General features: G+C 45.6%; 1 protein-coding gene across 3 annotated transcripts in view; it reads left to right on the top strand.

The window, feature by feature from the left end:
* Positions 1-20,267, top strand: part of lama3 (laminin subunit alpha 3) — a 197,336-nt gene extending 177,069 nt beyond the window's left edge. For 2 of the 3 annotated variants that reach the window (XM_033019527.1, XM_033019526.1), the window contains exons 66-78: positions 302-425; positions 1,497-1,634; positions 2,344-2,471; positions 3,420-3,563; positions 4,535-4,688; positions 5,616-5,791; positions 7,362-7,551; positions 8,938-9,090; positions 10,183-10,342; positions 11,248-11,378; positions 14,328-14,418; positions 15,276-15,395; positions 19,751-20,267. In XM_033019527.1, coding sequence (XP_032875418.1) covers positions 302-425; positions 1,497-1,634; positions 2,344-2,471; positions 3,420-3,563; positions 4,535-4,688; positions 5,616-5,791; positions 7,362-7,551; positions 8,938-9,090; positions 10,183-10,342; positions 11,248-11,378; positions 14,328-14,418; positions 15,276-15,395; positions 19,751-19,896 — 1,855 coding nt within the window. In that variant the 3' untranslated portion in view covers positions 19,897-20,267. The remainder of the gene's footprint in view (positions 1-301; positions 426-1,496; positions 1,635-2,343; positions 2,472-3,419; positions 3,564-4,534; positions 4,689-5,615; positions 5,792-7,361; positions 7,552-8,937; positions 9,091-10,182; positions 10,343-11,247; positions 11,379-14,327; positions 14,419-15,275; positions 15,396-19,750) is intronic. The other variant, XM_033019528.1, reaches the window with a different exon arrangement.
* The last annotated feature ends 222 nt before the right edge of the window (positions 20,268-20,489 follow it).

The raw sequence follows: 20,489 nt of genomic DNA, 5'->3' as shown, positions 1-20,489 counted from the left end.
CCCAGCTCTCCCTCAGCCCACTATCTCCGTTTCTGCGTTTCTTCATCCCGATTTATAGATGGGAAAGGTTTAGGTGCATATTGGTCAAACATGGGCAGGTGGGATTAGAGTTGATGGGGCATCTTGGACAGCATGGACAGGTTGGGCCGAAGGGCCTGTCTCCCTGCTGTATGGCTCTATGACTCTGTAACTAAAATAGGAATGTGTGAAGGGCAGTGGTGGCTGGAAGAGTATTCAGCTGAAGTCAAGGTATGGATGGAATGAGTTGTCCTGTAATTCCTCCCGACATCTTTTAATGCAGCTTAAACATGCCGGTCAAATCATCACTGCGCGCCTGTGTGAAGAACCCAAAGGCAGACAACAACAAGGATCTATCCAGGGAGTTCACAGTCGGCGTCAGTAAAGGGTGCTCACAGGATCTCTTGGTGAGTTTCCAACCACATTTGTACTCATTCTCAATCATATTATGTTTCTCATTCAATTTAAAAGGCGGCACAGTGGCGCAGCGGTAGAGCTGCTGCCTTACGGCGGCAGTAACCTGGGTTAATTCCTGACTCCAGGTGCTGTCTGTATGGAGTTTGCACGTTCCCCCTGTGACCACGTGGGTTTCTTTCGGATGCTCCGGCTCCCTCCCATATCCCGAAGACTTGCGGGTTTATAGGTTAATTGGCCCTCGGTAAATTGCTCCTAATGTGTACAGAGAGGATGCAAAAGTAGGATAACATAGAATTAGTGTGAACGGCTGATTGATGGTCGGCGTGTGCTTAGCGTGCTGAAGGGCCTGTTTCACTTTGTATCTTTAAACTAAATGAAAATTTGGACAGGTTCTGGCAACAGAACAATGAAATTCTTAGTCATTGCAGCTCTGCAGGCCTGTAAACGCAATTACTCACAGATAAAGATTAAGTTGATGTTGTTCAAGTTGTCCTAGGAGCTGGTGGTAGTGGTGGGCCACGATGTGTTGTGCCTCGCTTCTGCCCCTTGCCATCTCAGCATTTTTCCCGTTCTCATTCTCAGGAATTAGTGGTTTAACGTATGATGAGCGTTTGACGGCACTGGGCCTCTACTCGCTGGAGTTTAGAAGCATGAGGAGGGAACCTCATTGAAACTTACCGAATAATGAAAGGCCTGGATAGAGTGAATGTGGAGAGGATGTTTTCACTAGTGGGAGAGTCTAGGACAAGAGGGCACAGCCTCAGAGTAAAAGGATGTAGCTTTAGAAAGGAGATGAGGAGGAATTTCTTTAGGCAGAGGGTGAATAATCTGTGGAATTCATTACCACAGAAGGCTGTGGAGGCTAAGTCAATGCTTATTTTAATGTGGAGATTGACAGATTCTTGATTAGTATGGGTGCCAGGGGTTATGGGGAGAAGGAAGGAGAATGAGGTTGAGAGGGAAAGATAGTCGGCGTGATTGAATGCTGGCCAGTAGACCTGATGGGCCGAATGGCCTAATTCTGCTCCTATCACTAATGACCCTTTGTTCCTTCCAAACAGTTGGTCCGAACTGCTCACTTCGCTGGCAAAGGAGTTCTGGGCCTGAATGCCACCAACTTCTCATTCCCAGATAACTTCCACGTTGGCTTTGGTTTCTCCACCAGCCAGCTCGACGCCCTGCTCTTCTCCTACGAAAAGGTAAATGCTTCCTCCTTCCTCTAGCAGCCGCTAACAATGCCGGTAATCCCCGCCCTGCGATCAAACACCCCCGAACCTCCTGAAGAACATACATTCATCCTCGGTAATGCTGCTTCACAGGGCCAGAGACTTGGGTTCGATCCTGAACCTGTCTGATCGGTGTTTGTGCATTCTCCCCGTGCCTGTGTGGGCTTTCACCGGGTGCTCCAGTTTTTTCCCACACTCCAAAGACGTACAGGTTTGTAGGTTAATTGGCTTCGGTAAAATTGGGAATTGCCCCTAGTGTGTAGGATAGTGTTAATGTGCGGGGATGGGCGCAGACATCGTGGGCTGTGGAGCCAAAGGGTCTGTTTCCGTGCTGTATTTCAACTAAACTAAATTAAACTCGACGAAAGCTAGATCTCAGAATGAAGTTAAATGTACTCACATTTCCACCACCGCGACATTTCTCTAGCGCCTTTCACATCTCCAAAGCACTTCACTGCTGGTGGATCAGTCATTGCTGCCTGGCCCGCTGAGTTCCTCCAGCACTTTATTTTTAACTCAGGATTCTAGCATCTGCAGTCTCTTGTGAGTCTCCTATCAAGAGCTTGGCTTCTAAATAAAACATTTTACTTTGCATTTAATATCAAAGGTTGTGATATGTTGGGTTACTCAGCAGAAACTGCCATTGTCAAATGTTGAAAATATTTTTAATTTACTTTTGTAGGGCAGCTTTGAAATCTCTCTGAAAAATGGCAAGGTGAAGGTCGACATTCTGGGCAAGACCCTCACATCCAGAAGCTCTTTCAATGATGGATCTGGTCACTATGTCTCTGTTCAGAGGACGAATGACAGGTGTGTTTCCTAATGTTATTTCCTAGATCTTTTGTCAGTCGAATTGCCTCTTCTGGTTGAAATAGTCTTGCAGCATGAGAACAGACCGTTCAGCCCAACTCGTCCATGCCAGCTATGATGCCACATTTACACAAGCCCCCTTTGTTCGCGTTTGGCCCATATTCCTTTGAACCTTTCCTATCCAGGTAACTGTCCAAATATTTTTTAAATATTATTATTGTACACGCCTCAATTCCTCCCTGTACTGGAACCTGCCAATTCTACCTGACATCGTTTTCATAGAACCTACAAAAAGTACAGCACAGGAACAGGCCTTTTGCTCCACAATGTCTGTGCCTAACATGATGCCAAGACTAACTAATCTCATCTGCCTGCACATGATCCATAACCTTCCATTCCCTGAATATCCGTGTGCCTGTCTAAAAGCCACTTCAACACCACTATCATATCTGCCTCCACCACCACCCCTGGCAGCGCGTTCCAGACACTCACCATCCTCTGTGTAAAATCTTGCCCCGCACATCTCCTTTAAAATTTGCCCCTCTCACCTTAAAGCTATGTTCTCACCAGTCTTTGACATTTCCACCCTGGGGGAAAAGGTTCTCACTGTCTACCCTATCTATGTTTCTTACAATTTTATACACTTCTGTCATGTCTCCCCTCAACCTCCAACTTTCCAGAGAAAACAATCTTAGTCTGTCCAGCCATTCCTTGTAGCTAATAGCCTCTAATGGGGGCAGCATTGTGGTAAAGCTCCTCTGCACCCTCTCCAAAACCGCCACATCGTTCCTGTAATGGGGCGACCAGAACTGTACACAATACTCCAAGTGCAGAGTCTAATTGAGCTTTTCCTCAACTTTTGTTCCCTGTCAGTACAGTTTTGTCTGTCCCACAACAATATACTGTAATACACATCAGTCACCAATTGCTTCTCATTTACATTTCCAGGGTCTATTTGAACGTGGACGATCTAGACCGGAGTGAAATATCGGTGGGATTATCTCAGCCTCCCAGGAAGGACACTGTGTACTTGGGTGGCGACACTATCACCCAGAACTTTGATGGCTGCATCAACAATGTGTTCCTGAATAGGTAAATCTATCTGTCTCTAACATCCCTTTCGCTCATATGGTTCTCCAGCACATTCCATCCCTCTCTCTGTACTTATCTCACTCTTTTTTCTCATCACTATCTCTATAGTCTCTTCACCACACTGTCGCCAGAAGCATTAAAAATTCCTTCCTCCACAGGCGCTGACTGACCTGAGCATTTGCATCATTTTCCACTTCCAGAGTCCCACTTGCCTGTGTTTTGCCCTTATCCTTTCAAACCTTTCCGTCCATGCACTTGTCCGAATGTCTTTTAAATATTGTTGTTGCACCTGCCTCAACTACCCCCTCTGGCAGCTCGTTCCATACACCCACATTAAATATCAGCTAACATAGATCACACAGCATGGATAGAGGCCCTTCAACCCAACTCTTCCATGACGATCAAGATGCCCAGCTAAGTTTGTTCCATTTGCCTCCATTTGTTCCTCCATTCCTTTCTTATTCCCATACCTGTCCAAATGTAATTTAAATGCTGTTATAATACTTGCCTCAACTACTTCTCCTTGGCAGCTGATTCCATATACCCACCACCTCTGTGTGAAAATGGTGTTCCTCATAAATCTTTTCCCTCTCACCTTAAAACTTTGCCCTCCAGCTCAAGATTCCTCTACCCTGGGGAAAATACATTAAACCCTCTAGTTCTTAATCCTCTTCCCTGGGGGTAAAAGACTCTATGCATTTACCCTATCTATTCCCCTCATGATTTTGTACACCTCTATGATCACCCCTCATTCGCCTGCACTCCAAGGAATAGAGTCCCAGCCTGCCCAACCTCTCCCTATAGCTCAGGCCCTCGAGTCCTGGCAACATCCTTGTAAATCTTCCATGCCCTCTGAGGTTCTTCGTGTCTCCATTTGTCTACTCTTTTTCCAGCTTAAATCTTATGAGTCCTGACCCAAGAAAGGCTTGACTAATCATCTCTCTCTCTCTCTCTCGCTCTCGCTTATCTAGGGAAAATCAAGATCCCAAAGTGGAAAATTTTGTGTTTTCAACTGAGCTGTCAAACGTAAACCTGGACACCTGTCGCCAGCCGAGAGCTCCAGAAATGCTCATGTTGAAGGAAGTCAAGAAACCAAACAGCCAGGGGACTGTGAAGGCCAACAAGGTGCGTGTACCTGTCAGCACAACACCCAACGTAACATAGAACAGTACAGCACAGGAACAGGCCCTTCGGCCCACAATGGTCTTGCTGAATATGATGCCAATACCAACTCTCGTCTGCTTGTACATAATCCATATCTCTCCATTACCTGCAGATCCATATGCCTATCCAAAACTCTCTTACACACCACCGTGTCTGCCTCCACCACCACCACTGGCAGCTCATTCCAGGCCCCCATCAATCTCTGTGTAAAAATACAACTTGCTCCGCACATCTCCTTTACATTTTGCCCCTCTCACTTTAGTTTAGTTAAACATAGAAACTTCGAAAATAGGTGCAGGAGTAGGCCATTCGGCCCTTCGAGCCTGCACCGCCATTCAATATGATCATGGCTGATCATCCAACTCAGTATCCTGTACCTGCCTTCTCTCCATACCCCCTGATCCCTTTAGCCACAGTAAACCTATGCCCTGTAGTCTTTGACATTGCCACTTGGGAAAAAAGGTTTTGACTGTTTTCCCTAACTGTGCCTCTTCTATATACTTCTAACATTGGTGAGGAAAAGGTTCTGGCTGTTTTCCTCCCCCCTCCATGCACTATCTATGTTTAAAGGAGATGTGCGGGGCAAGCTTTTTTACTGAGTGTGGTGGATGCCTGGAATGCCCTGCCTAGAATGGAGGTGGAGGCAGATGCAATAGTGGCATTTTGGATAGGTACATGAACATGTGGAGAACGGAGGGATATGGATCACTTACAGACAAATACAAATTGGTCTTGGCATCATGTCTGGCACAGACATCGTGGGCCGAAGGGCCTGTTCCTGTGCTGTATTCTATGTTTTATGCCTCTCATGATTTTATATACTTCTAAAGTAATGAGCATCCTTTATTGACAGTGGGAAGATTTAATGCGATGTGTTCTTCAAAACAGGATGGAAAGAATCAGAGAGTTCTTCCTGATCATTCAATGAAAGAAAATACAGGCCAGGAACTCAATCGATGTCAGATGTCATGGCAACTGAAGGCAGTCAGCGGGGCCTACCAATTTGGAAACTCACCAGACAGTCGATTGGAGTATGATAACCTTCCCAAATCATTTAAAGAAAGGTAAAATATGTATATAGTATGGAAACAGGCCCTTCTGCCCACTGAATCTGTACCGAACAGTTCACAGTAGTTCTATGTTATCCCACTTTTGCATCTACTCCCTACACACTAGGGGCGATTTACAGAAGCCAATTAACCTATAAACCCACTGACTCCCTTAGCTATCTAGACTACACTTCTTCCCACCCTTCCTCCTGTAAAGACTATTATTCCCTACTCCCAATGTTCCATACCAGGTCATCAAAGATGTCCTCATACTTTAGGAAACTGGGGTTCCCCTCTTCCATTATAGATGAGGTCCTCACTAGGGTCTCCTCAATATCCCACAGCTCCGCTCTTGCTCCCCCTCCCCCGAAATGTAACAGGGAGAGAGACCCTTGTCCTCACCTTCCACCCCATCAGCCGTCACATACAGCGCATAATCCTCCGACATTTTCGCCACCTCCAACGGGATCCCACCACTAGCCATTTCTTCCCATCTCCACCCCTTTCCATTTTCCACAGAGACTGTCCCCTCCGCAACTCCCTGGTCAGCTTGTCCCTTCCCACCCAAACCACCCCCTCCCCAGGTACTTTCCCCTGCAACCGCTCCCTTTACTTCCCCCCTCGACTTTGTCCAAGTACCCTGACAGTCATTTCAGGTGAGACAGAGGTTCACTTGCAGTTCCTCCAACCTCATCTACTGCATCCACTGTTCCAGGTGTGGACTTATATCGGCGAGACCAAGCGCAGGCTTGGCGATCGTTTCGCTGAACACCTCCGCTCAGTCCACCGAAACCTACCACATCTCCCAGTTGCTCAGCACTTTAACTCCCCCTCCCATTCCCACACTGGCCTTTCTGTCCTGGGTCTCCTCCTTTGTCAGAGTGAGCCCCAGTGCAAATTGGAGGAACAGCACATATTTCGCTTGGGCAACTTATACCCCAGCGATATGAACATTGACTTTTCTAACTTCAAGTAACCCTTGCTTTCCTTCTCTCTCCATCCCCTCCCCCTTCGCAGTTCTCCGACCAGTCTTACTGTCTCTGACTACATTTTATCTCTGTTTGCTTTGTTGTTACCTTCTCCCAACTAACAATGATCTATTCTACATTTTCCTTGATCTCCATTCCCTTTGTCCTGTTTTCACACCTTGCACCTCCTTATATATAAACTTCCTTATCTATGTACCTCCCACACCCCTGACATCAATCTGAAGAAGGGTCCCGATCCGAAACGTCACCCATTCCTTCTCTCCAGACATTCTGCCTGTCCCGCTGAGTTACTCCAACATTTTGTGCCTATCTTCGAATTAAACCAGCATCTGCACTTTCTTCCTACATAACCTACAAACCTGTCTGTCTTTGGAGCGTGGGAATAAACCGGAGCATCCAGAAGAAACACACGCGGTCACAGAGAGAACGTACAAACTCCACACAGACAGCACCCCTAGTCAGGATTGACCCTAGCGCTGTAAGGCAGCAAATCTACGACTATGCCACCGTGCCGCCCATCTTGGTTGATATGGACGAGTTGGTCCAAAGGGCCTGTTTCTGTGCTCTATGACTCTACGATATATTTTGCATTCCAGATCAAAATTTTCCATCGATGTGCGGACGAACTCAGCGGAAGGAATCATCTTCTATGTGTCGGACAAGTCTCAGAGGTCCTACATGACCCTCTATATTTCCAAGGGGCGTTTCTTCTTTGCTTTCGCTGTCAACGGGAAACGACTGAAGATCAGGAGCAGAGCGAGACACAACGACGGCCATTGGCACACGGTGAGCGGGGGGATGGAGAGAAGGGGGGGAGTATGGGCCAGCAAGGGTGCAGAAGAACCTTCATCCTCCCCAACCTCTGGCTCACTGTAAATATCCACAACAGCAGGATCTTCACTGTACCTGTTCCTCACAGAACTTTGCCAAAGAGACACAAAGTGTTGGTGTAACTGAGCGGGACAGGCAGAACCTCTGGTGAACATGGATAGGTAACGTTTCTGGTCGGGACGTTTCTTCACACTGATCATTTCAGAGACGCTCCCTAACCCGCTGAGTTACTCCAGCACTTTGTGTCTTTTTTTTTGTAAACCAGCATCTGCAGTTCCTTGAATCCACATTTGCCTGAAGCAGGGTCGTCTGTCCATTTCCTCCACAGATACTGACTGACCCGCTGGGTTCCTCCATCTTTTAACAAAATGTGCAACTCAGCAGGTCAAGCAGAATCTGTGGAAGGAAAAGGATGGAAGATGTTTTGGGTCGGGACCTTTCTTCAGGGGGGAGAAAGCTGGCAAAGAGATGTTGGGGCGGGTCAAAGCCTGGCATGTGACAGGGCCAAACACCATGCTGTATTCTTCTATTTCTATGTGGTTGTCAATAAACTTGACATTTAGGTGCATGGGCAAGAAGGAAATAGAGCTAAATGGGTTATTGTGAGCAAATGGGACTAACAGATGGGGCATCTTGGTTGGCATTGTAGAACAATCTTAAGGGCCTGTCCCACTTTCACGACCTAATTCACGACCTTTTTTACTCGTGGACATTTTTCATCATGCTAGAAAATACGCCCCGACCTACTCAATGCCACGAGTACTTACGATAAGCATCACGGCCTGCTACGACCTACCTACAACCTCCTACGACCTCGTGACGACCATGCTGCGAGTATGAGTCAAGGGCAAAATTGGCAGAGGTCGTGAATTAGGTTGTGAAAGATAGACAGGCCCTTTAGGCAGTGCAATTGCCAAACAAAGTTATGTGTTTACGCTTTGAATAGGGGGCAGCACAGTGGTGCAGCAGTAGAGTTGCTCCGCACAGCACCAGAGACCCAGGTTCGATCCTGACTATGGGTGCTGCCTGTACGGAGTTTGTCGGTTCTCCCTGTGACCGCGTATGTTTTCTCCAGGTGCTCCATTTTCGTCCACACTTCAAAGATGCGCAGGTTATTTGGCTTCGGCAAAAATTGTGTAGTATGTAAGATAGTGTACAGGGTGATCGCTGTTCCGCACGGTTTCTCTAAAGTCTAAAAGTCTAATAACAAAATGTTCTAATTGACGTTCTATATTTTGAGATGTGTGAATGCCATATCAACACAATAACTTGGTTTTAATTTTATTTCCTGTGGATTGCCTGTATTGATTTGTGCATAACTTTCTCTTTCTCACTTCATAGGTGGTGTTCAGCAGAGAGAGTAACAAAGGAAAGCTGGTTATTGATGGACTTCGGACACGGCAGGGCAGTGTGAGCAGCGGCCCTCTCTTGAAAGTGGAGTCACCATTCTATCTGGGTGGATTACCATCTGGTAAAGGACAGCGCAGTCACAAGGTAACGTAAACTTTGCAACCTTCATCCTCATTCCCCTAACTTAGTGAGAGACAACTATTTCACACAGAAAGTGACGGGAATATGGAATGGGGAGGTAGTCGAGGCAGGTACAGTAACAGCATTTCAGGGAAATTTGGACAGGTACATTTTAGGTTAGTTTATTATTGTCATGTGTACCGAGGTACAGTGAAAAGCTTTTTTGTTTTGTGCTATCCATTCAGCAAAAATACTTTACATACATGATCACAATTAAGCTGGGCACATTGTACAGTGTACATATGCTGGATAAAGGGCCGCTGCTGAAGTTTAAAAGAGTGGATCGATTGTAATGATAGCAGATCCACTTGTGGGGCCAGGTTGCAGAGAGTTGCCTGGTCACAGCATCGTCTAAAAAGGTCTGATTGGACTAGTTTGGAGGGGGCACCTTGGTCTAGTTGAGCCGAAGGACCTGTTTCTGCGCTGAGTATAACTAGATGCCTATAACTATGACTAACACCACACCTTCACTGATCTTCATAGTATATATGAGTACATTCAAGCCATACATAGGTGCAACAGGTAGTACAAAGAGAAAAATACCAGTGCAGAATATAGTGGAACAGCATTACAGTGTCTGCCATGAGGTAGGTTTGAAGATTGAGACTCCACCTTGGCGTATGGGAGGACCATTCAGTAGTCTGATAACAGTGGGGAAGAAACTGTCCCTGAATCTGGTATTACGTGCTTTCAAGCTTTTGTATTGTTACCTGACCAGAGAGGGGGGAAAAGGGAATGGATGGGGAGAAAGGCAATCAATTATGTTGGCTGCTATCTCGAGGCAGCGTGAAGTGTATGGTGGGGAGTCTAGTCTGTGTTATGTACTGGGCTACAGGGCTACATCCACAACTCTCTGTAATTTCCGTGGTCTGGCTGTTCCCACACCAAGCTGTGATGCAACCCAAAAAGACGCCTTCTACAATGCATCAGTAGACATTGGTGAGAGTTGTTGGAGACATGCCAAACTTCCTTCGTCTTCTGAAGAAGCAGAGGAGAGGGTGTGCTTTCTCGGCCGTGGCTTGTTTAAATTTTAACACTAATCGTTTCTGTGTCCAGCGTTTACCAAGGCTGAGCTTCCACGGGTGTGTAAGGAACTTCAAACTGGACGGTAATCTGTTACCTTCTCCCTCGCGAACATTTGGAGTCACACCGTGCTTCGTCGGCAACGCTGAACAAGGAGCATACTTTGCAGCAGAGGGAGCTTATCTCGTTTTAGGTTTGTTAAATCTTTATCAGTCCAGCTGGAAAATAACCTTTGAATTTTTTGAAAATGTATTTTGCTCTTAAGTAATCAGGATAATTTAATTTACCTTTGTGTCTTGTGATATATTTGGTCTTATCAGCTGTTAGACACAAAATACTGGAGTAACTCAGCGGGTCAGGCAGCATCACCGGAGAAAAGGAATAGGTGATGTTTCACGTCAATAACCTTTATCAGACTGAGTCAGGGAGGGAGACACAGGAGGTATGGGAAGGTACAGAACAAGGCAGAGCCTGCATCGATGACTCAGGAAAGGTGGAGCCCACAATGGTCCAATGTTGGCTGGAGACGAGGTGATGATGAAGCAATACAAACGGTTTGGTATCAGGTAACTGAACCATCCTATTGCCAACTAGAGAGCGTTCCTGACCTACAATCTACCTCATTGGAGACCCACGGACTGTCTTTAATGGACTTTATCTTGCACTACACGTTATCCGCTTTATCCTGCATCCGTACACTGTTACGTGCTATTGTCAGCAAGAAGACTATACATGATTGTAATCAAGCTGTCCACAGTGTTCAGATACAAGATGAAGGGAATAACGTTTAGTGCAAGATAAAGTCCAGTAAAGTCCAATTAAAGATAGTCCCAAGGTCGTCAATGAGGTAAATAGTAGGTCAGGACAGTTCTCTAGTTGGTGTTAGGATGGTTCAGTTACCTGATAACAGCTGGGATAAAACTGTCCCTGAATCTGGAGGTGTGCATTTTCACACTTCTGTACCTCTTGGCTGATGGGAGAGGGGAGAAGAGGGTGTCCGGGGTGAGACTGGTCCTTGATTATGCTGGTGGCCTTGCCGAGGCAGCGTGAATAGTCTCTTGCACGGTAAATGCCTGACGCTTCAATCTTTATTTGTAGAAGATTCATTCGTGGTGGGCAAAGACTTTGAGCTCCTGTTTGAGGTGCGGCCTCAAACCCACACTGGTGTCCTCTTCCATGTAAACAGCCCTCAAGGAAACTACCTCAGTCTATACATGTACAAAGGAAAGGTAGGTCTGAACTGTGATACTATCGGCTGCATGTTATGGAAGTTTAATCGCTTTCTTATTCTACCTTAAATATCCGCTGCAACATTAGATTTAGGACTTAGGTTAGGCCGTAATTCTGGTCGCCCCATTACAGGAAGGATGTGGAGGCTTTGGAGATGGTGCAGAGGACGTTTACCAGAATGGTTGACAAGGGCAAGGCTGTAGACATTATCAATATGGACTTTACCAAAGCATTTGATAAGGTTCCACATGAGAGGCTGCTCTGGAAGGTTAGATTGCATGGGATCCAGGGACAGCTATCTGACAGGATAGAGAATTGGCTTCATGGAAGGAAGCAACAGGTGATAGTGGAAGGTTATTTTTCAGACTAAGCGCTGCGGTTTCCTCCCACATCCCCAAAGACGTGCGGGCTTGTAGGTCAATTGGCCCTCTTGTGTGCAGGGAGTGGATGAGAAAGTGGGTTAACGTTGAATGGTGATCACTGGTCGGTGGGCCGACAGGCAAGTTTACATGCTGTATCTCAAAACCAAACTAAACAAAGTGTGCTGCAGAATGCAACTTCTTTTCAGATCAAGTAGAATCAATTCCAGATGTGAGAGGATGAGCAGTTTTTGAGCATGTAACTTTGAGGGGAATGACTCGGTTAACTCCAGTCTAGACAGAACTATCAGTGTCAATACATGCTACCAGAAGCTAATTATCTTACCATAACCTACCACCACCACCCCCACCCCCCGTAAAATCAATGTCCATCAGCAATTTCATGAAGTTCCCCCGGTATTATGCCATCATCACTTTAAGGTGAAAGATGACTATGCTCCCGAGCCCTTGGTAACCTAGCAACCGATCGATTTATTGCTCACACACCTCTGCCTTGTCACCCACTCAGTTGAAATGATAAATTATTTTCTCAGCAACATGTTAAAACGTGGTTGACTCCGAAAGTTTGGCCATGGGGTCACACAGCACGGAAACAGGCCCTTTGGCCCACCTTGTCCATGTCCAACCAGTTGGCATCATGGGCATGTCCCATTTGCCTGGATTTGCCCCATATCCCTCTAAACCCTTCCTATCCATATATCTGTCCAAATGTCTTTTAAAAGTCCTAATTGTACTTGTTTCTATAACTTCCTCTGGCAGCTCATTCCAGATACGGACAACCTAAGTGGAAAAAGTTGAAAAACTCCGAGGTCCCACTTAAATCTCACCCCTCTCACCTTAAGCCTATGCCCTCTAGTTTTAGAATCCTCTACCGTGGGGAAAAAAACTGTGTGTGTTCACTATATCCATGTCCCTCATGAGCCTATGAGTTATGAGTTTAGTTTATTGTCACGTCAACCGAGGTACAGTGAAAAGCTTTTTGCTGCATGCTGACCAGTCAGTAGAAAGACAATACATGATTACAATCGAGCCATCCACAATATACAGATGCACGTATAGGTACATGATCTTGTACATTATCTAAATGGTGGCCGACTAGGAAAAGGGGAGATGCAGCGAGACCTGGGTGTCATGGTACACCAGTCATTGAAAGTGGGCATGCAGGTGCAGCAGGCAGTGAAGAAAGCGAATGGTATGTTAGCTTTCATAGCAAAAGGATTTGAGTATAGGAGCAGGGAGGTTCTACTGCAGTTGTACAGGGTCTTGGTGAGACCACACCTGGAGTATTGCGTACAGTTTTGGCCTCCAAATCTGAGGAAGGACATTATTGCCATAGAGGGAGTGCAGAGAAGGTTCACCAGACTGATTCCTGGGATGTCAGGACTGTCTTATGAAGAAAGACTGGATAGACTTGGTTTATACTCTCTAGAATTTAGGAGATTGAGAGGGGATCTTATAGAAACTTACAAAATTCTTAAGGGGTTGGACAGGCTAGATGCAGGAAGATTGCTCCCGATGTTGGGGAAGTCCAGGACAAGGGGTCACAGCTTAAGGATAAGGGGGAAATCCTTTAAAACCGAGATGAGAAGAACTTTTTTCACACAGAGAGTGGTGAATCTCTGGAACTCTCTGCCACAGAGGGTAGTCGAGGCCAGTTCATTGGCTATATTTAAGAGGGAGTTAGATGTGGCCCTTGTGGCTAAGGGGATCAGCGGGTATGGAGAGAAGGCAGGTACGGGATACTGAGTTGGATGATCAGCCATGATCATATTGAATGGCGGTGCAGGCTCGAAGGGCCGAATGGCCTACTCCTGCACCTAATTTCTATGTGTACACCTCAATAAGTCACACCTCAGCCTCTTACACTCCAAAGGAAAAAGTCACAGCCTATCCAACCTCTCCCTATAACCCACAAGCCCATGAGACTAAAGGGTGATCTTATTGAGACAGATAGAGGATTCTAAAAGTAGAGGGCATAGGCTGAAGGTGAGAGGGAAGAGATTTAAAAGGGACCCCATGGGGAACTTCAGGGGGGACCTCAGGGGGCACACTCATAGGGTAGTCTGCAACTGGAATGAATTGTCGGAGGAATCTATAGAACCAGATACAATTACAATTGTAATAATGACAATATTTACAAATATATGAGTTAGTGAACTCAATAAATAGAGGACCTAGGTTTAAGGTAGAGGGGAAAGATTTAATAGGAACCTGAGGGGCAACGCTTTCACACAGAGGTTGGTGTGTGCATGGAACGAGCTGCCATAGGAAGCAGTTGTGGCAGGTACTATAACCATTTAAAAGATATTTAGATGTACATGGAAAGGATAGGATAGAGTGAGAGTCATATGTGCCAAACACAGGCAGGTGGGACTAGCACAAGATGCCAACTTGGTCAGCATGAACAAGATGGGCCAAAGGGCCTATTTTCATGCTGTTTTAGCTTATGACTAATAATTCATGAAATGTGAATCAAATCTTTCACTGTGATAATATTAATATTAAGGAAACCACAGCAGTATTTTCTGCTTTAAAAAATATGAACCAGGTGCTAATTGTTGTCCACAGATTACAGTCCATGTAAACAACGGGGCTGGAGATTTCAACACATCCGTCACACCTCCCTCATTGTGCGATGGACAATGGCACAGAATCGCAGGTGAGAATCCTTCTTTAAAAAAAAAGACACAAAGTGCTGGAGTAACTCAACAGGTCAGGCAGTATCTCTAGAGAACATGGGTGGGCGACATTTCAGGTCGGGACCCTCTTCATGTCCTCTAGAGATGCTGCTTGACCTGCTGAGTTTTTGAATTGAATTGAAAGATACAGCATGGAAACAGGCCCTTTGGCCCCCTACACACTAGTGGCAATTTACAGAGGCCAATTAATCTACAATCCTGCACATTTTTGGGAGATTCCTACAGCGCTTTGTGTCTTTTATGTAAACCAGCATCTGCAATTTCTTGCGTCTATGAGGATCCTTCTAAGGCTGTTAAACTTGAGATGTCAGCGGTCAAGGAATGTATCTTCCTTCGGCTGTACAGTGCCGTAGCAGTAGAGTTGTTGCATTACAGAGCCAGAGACCAGCTTTGATCCTGACTACGGGTGCTGTACGGAGTTTGTCTGTTCATCCTGTGACCATGTGGGTTGTCTCTGGGTGCTCCAGTTTCCTCCTACACGCCAAAGACTTACAGGTTTGTAGGTTAATTGGCTTCGGTAAGTTGTAAAATTATCCCTAGTGTGCAGGATAGCGCTAGTATACAAGGTGATCGTGGTCGGCGCGGACTCAGTGGGCTGAAGAGCATGTTTTCGTGCTGCATCTCTAAGTCTAAGTCCAAAGTATGAAATGTGGAAAGGTTGGGCATTAATCCAGCCTGTACAACTTTGCGACGTGGGAGGAAACCAGGGTGCTTGGGGGAAACCCACGGGGAGAGGAAAGATGCATCTACCTGTCAGATGCGTGAAGGTAACGAACTTGAACGTTGTCGTCACTCAGTGTTATTTTATTCTCCACAGTGATCAAGAGAAACAACGTGGTGCAGCTGGACGTGGACGCTGAACGTGACCACGTTGTTGGTCCCTTGGCCTCATTCTCCACCGACACGGCGGACCCTCTCTACGTCGGAGGCTTGCCAGGTACGACCAACATTGCCAATGTCAGAACCAGTGCTTGGAGGCGTCTCGGCATTGGTGTATTAAGTCACGTATACAGTGAGAAACCTTCTCTGCCATGAGAGGAATAGATCAGGTAGACGCACAGAGTCTCTTGCCCAGAGTAGGGGAATCAAGAACCAGAGTACATAGGTTTAAAGTGGGAGGGAAGGGGGGGGGGGGGGGGGGGGGGGAAGATTTAATAGGAACCTGAAGGGTAACCTTTCTACACAGAGGGTGGTGGGTGTATGGAACGAGATGCCAGAGGTAGGTGAGGCAAGTACTATCACAACATTTAAGAAACATTCAGACAGTTACATGGATAGGATAGGTTTAGAGGGATATAGGCCAAATGCAGGCAGATGGGACTAGTGTAGATGGGGCAAGAGGGTCGGCGTGGCAAGTTGGGCTGAAGGGCTTTTTTTCCATGCTGTATGACTATGACATGATTGCGTGCTATCCAGTCCAATTATACCGTACCGTTCAAAGGTTATGGGGTGAAGATAGGAGAAGGGTTGAGAGGGAAAGGTCTGCCATGACTGAATGGTGTAGTAGACTCGATGGGCCGAATGGCACAATTCTGCTCCTGTGACATGGACTTATGAGCACCATCAGTCCACACACATGTACACAGAGGAAAATACCAGAGTGCTGAATATAATTTTTGGGGCATTACAGCTACAAAGAAAAGATATAGATACAAGGAACTGCAGATGCTGGTTTACAAAAATAGACATAAAATGCTGGAATAACTCAGTGGATCAGGCAGCATCTGACTGATGCTGACTGACTCATTGAGTTACCCCCGCACTCTATGTCTTTTCAACTGAGAAAAGAATCAAGATCAGAGATTGATTGAAATATCAGGACTACACCCGAGCTTATGGGAGGACCGTTCAGTAGTAGGGAAGAAGCTGTTCCTGAATCTGCCTGACAGAAGAGGGGAGAAGAAAGAATGGGGTGTGAGTGGTCCTTGATTATGTTGGCTGCTTTCCCGAGGCAGCGTGAAGTGTAGATAGAGTCGATGGTAGGGAGTTTGGCCTGTGTGGTGGACTGGGCTATATCCACAACGTTCTGCAATTTCTTCTGGTCTTGGGCAGAGTTGTTGCCAATCCAAGCTGTGATGCATCCCGATAGAATGCCTTCTATGGTGAATCTGTAGAAGTTTGTAAGACTTATTGGAGACATGCCGAACTTCCTTAGTCTTCGAGGCGTTGGTGTGGTATCTTGGCTGTAGCATCAATGAGATTAGTTCAGGACATATTGTTGGTGATGCTTACTCTGAGAAACTTGAAGCTCTCGACCATTTCCACTTTGGCGTGAGTGAAGTTGACAGGGGTGTGTGCACCATCCCGCTTACTGAAGTCAATAAATCACTCCTTCCTCTCCCTAAATTAAAAAAAATGTTGAATATTTCTCTTATTACACGTTAGCACTTGCACACATTCCAATGCCAAACACATTCCAAAGTACAAATCTCAACAAGATATTGCGTGCACTTCAAATTTATTGTGTGCAGTTCTGGTCACCCCATTGCAGGGGGTTGGAGCTTTGGAGAGGGTGCAGAAGTGGTTTACCACTTTGGATTAGAAGGTATTAGCTCCAAGGAGAGATTGTACAAATTTGGATAGACACAAAATGCTGGAGTAACTGACCGGGTCAGGCAGCGTCTCTAGAGAAAATAGATAGGGAACGTTTCTGGTCGAGTCCCTTCTTCAGACAAACTTGGACTGTTTTCTCTGAAATGCTGGAGGTTGAGGGGAGACCTGAAGAAGTTCATAAAATTATGACAAGCATAGTTAAGGTTGAGTCAGAACCTTTTTCCCAGGGTGGAAATGTCAAAGATCAGACGGGGAAAGTTTTTTACACAGATGCCTGGAACGTGCTGCCAGGCAGATACGAATGTGCCATTTAAGAGGTTTTTAGATAGACACATTGATATGCAGGGAATGGAGGGAAATGGATCATGTGTATGCAGAGGAGATTAGTTTAGTTTGGCATCAAGTTCAGCACCAACACAGAGGGCTGAAGGGCCTGTTCCTGTACTGTTCTTGGTTCTATGTATATGAACATTTTTCACTAGTCTGAAGGGTCTGAAGAAGGGTCTCGACCCGAAACGTCGCCCATTCCTTCTCTCCAGAGATGCTGCCTCACCCACTGAGTTACTCCAGCATTTTGTGTCTACCAAAGCTTTTCACTATATCTTGGTACACCTGACAATAATCCTCATATTAAGGGCCTGAATTTTAGCCAGAGGTACTGTATATGACATCATTAGTGGAGGAGAGAGGGATTACGAACTTTAGTCTGAGGCAGGAATTCTTATGCTGGAGTTGCTTTCCTCAGAGGAGCCTGAGAGGAGATTTCAGCAAGATTTTATCAAATTATGGGAGGCCCAGTCAAGGTGGATAGTAATTTCACATAGCGGACATCTCGGTGATGAGAGAACATAGACTTCAGTCGTTTAAAACAAAGTGCTGGAGGAATCTCAGTGGCCGGGCAGCTTCTGGGAGGGAATGGACAGACAACACTTTAGGTCGGTTAGGTCCTGAGGCAGTGAATTACTCCAGAACTCTGTGTTTTCCTCAAGATTGCAGGAATTCACAGCCTCAAACTGATAGGGGAGGAGGAAACTCTCACTGCATTTAAGATACATGAATGAGCACTTGAAAAGGTGTAAACTGCAGGGTTCTCAGCTGAGAGCCACTGTACCTATCTTCCTTTTTCAGCTAGTATGGACTCATTGGGCCAAATGGCCAATTTTCCATGCCATTCATGCCTAGGAATCGAGGACGCAGGGAAGGATCGCCCCTTCTTAGTCATACAGCATGGAAACGGGACCTTCATCCCAACCCGTCCATGCTGACCAAGCTGGTCCATTTGCCCGTGCTTGGCCCATATCCCACTAAAATGTTCCAATCGGCATTCTATACGGTCCCGTAACAAGACTTGAAGACATTTGGATAGCTACGTGGCAAGGAAAGGTTTGGAGCAATATGGGCAAATATATGCAGGCAAATTGGCGTTAGATATGCGGTATTTTGGTTGGTGTGGATGAGTACAGCAGAAGGGCCTGTTTTCATGCTGTGAATGATTGGCCCTTAAATGGTGGTAAATTGGATTAATATAGATAGGAAAATGGGGTAAGGGGATGAAATCAGAGCTTTATAGGACTTGCAGGCTAATACGACTATGCAGCTTTGTAGGACTTTGGTTATGCTGTATTTGGAGTGTTACCTGCAGTTCTGGTCACCCCATTATAGCAAGAATTTGGAGACTTTGAAGAGAATGCAAAAGAGGCTTACTAGAATGCTACCTGGATTTAGAGGGTCTTATCTACAAGGAAGCTTGTAATATTCTCTCTGGAACATTGGAGGTCGAGGAGAGGCCTGACTGATGTACATAAAATTGTGAGAGGCATAGATAGGGTCAACAGTCAGAACTTTTTCCCAGAATGGAACTCAACAGTCAGAACTCTTTTCCCAGAATGGCATAGCTATATTGAATTGAATTGAATCCTTTATTTGTCATTCAGACCTTTCGGTCTGAACGAAATGTTGTTGGTGTGGATGAGTATAGCAGAAGGGCCTGTTTTGTAATAAGGTGAGAGTGTGACATTTAAAGGGGATGTGCGAGGCAAGTTTGTTACAAGTAGGGTGGTGGGTACCTGGAACACGCTACCAGGGCTGGTGGTGGAAGCAGATATAGTGACGTTTAAGAGGCTTTTAAATATGGAGGTATATGGATCACATGCAAGCAAAGGTGATTTATTGAACTCGGCACCATGTTCATCACAGGCATTGTGGGCTGAAGGGCCTGTTCCTGTGCGGTATTGATCAATGTTCTATGATATATTCACTAGTAACCTAGCCATTGGCACAATAGTTTATCTTGCACTTAATGTTATACCATTTATCCTTAATCTGTACACTGTGGATGACTTGATTGTAATCAATGGTTTCTTTATCGCATGTACCCAGGTACAGTGAAATACATTTTTTTATTGTACCTAGGTACACGTGATAATAAAGGAACCATTGATTACAATCATGTATAGCCTTTTCTTTGACTGGTTATCACACAAATAAAAGCTTTTCACTGGAACCTCAGTACACATGACGATAATAAACTAAACTAAACCTTTAGCATGGGACCGTCAGAGTTGCCTGCCATGTTCCATACTCTGAAGATAGACACAAAATGCTGGAGTAACTCAGTGGGTCAGGCAACATCTCTGGAGAAAAGAAATTAGTGAAGTTTCAGGTCGAGATCCTTCATCAGACTCGAGTATGTTCCATGCTCTTGTGTTCTAAAACCTTCTTCTCTTTCTCACCTCACAGGAGACGTGCAGGTATCTCACTTCCCGACCCGCGCATCTTTCGTCGGCTGCATGGTGAACGTAATGGTCAACGTAAAGCCAATGCCCCTCAGGAAAGCCACGGAGGTCCATGGTGCGGTCAGCGTGACCCAGTGCCCCGCCGTGTGAAGCACCACCACCCACGCATCTCCAAAGATAACTCTGCCTTCTTGCACTTGGTGCCCAATAGATGACTGACCTCTGCCGCCACGCAGAACTATTAATTTATTGTAACTACAGGTTTGCATTTTTTCCCTAGTTGTAGTCCAGTGAATTTGATGCATTTATGTTTGGCTTAAAGTATCTGCAGTCCTTAACTATTAAACGAGAAATGACGTACTAACGTTGTGAAAGGCGATTCACGTATTTTACATTCTAACTGGTGCTGTACTCTGGGGGCCAAATATATTATTAAAATTTGCTGCTAATTTTATATTTTTATACTTGAATGATTAATATGCAAAAAGATATTTCTAAAATAAACTTGATTCAGTCATTAAGCTGTTCATTTATTGTACTTATTCAGTCATTAAACTTGAATCAGTCCTTAATTCAGTGACGGAACAATACAGCACAAGAACAGGCCCTTCAGCCCAAAACATCTCCGCTTTGCACATAACCCATTCTCATGGTAAACTCTCTCTGAAGTAAACACTCATGATTTTTCAGTCCATCACCATGCTCTTGGTGATGGCAGCATAGGTAATCATAACTGGCTTATG

Source organism: Amblyraja radiata, chromosome 4, assembly GCF_010909765.2.
Source record: "Amblyraja radiata isolate CabotCenter1 chromosome 4, sAmbRad1.1.pri, whole genome shotgun sequence".
In the NCBI taxonomy this organism is placed as follows: domain Eukaryota; kingdom Metazoa; phylum Chordata; class Chondrichthyes; order Rajiformes; family Rajidae; genus Amblyraja; species Amblyraja radiata.
The sequence above is the reverse complement of the archived record's forward strand: the minus strand, read 5'-3'. Positions and strand labels throughout refer to the sequence as shown.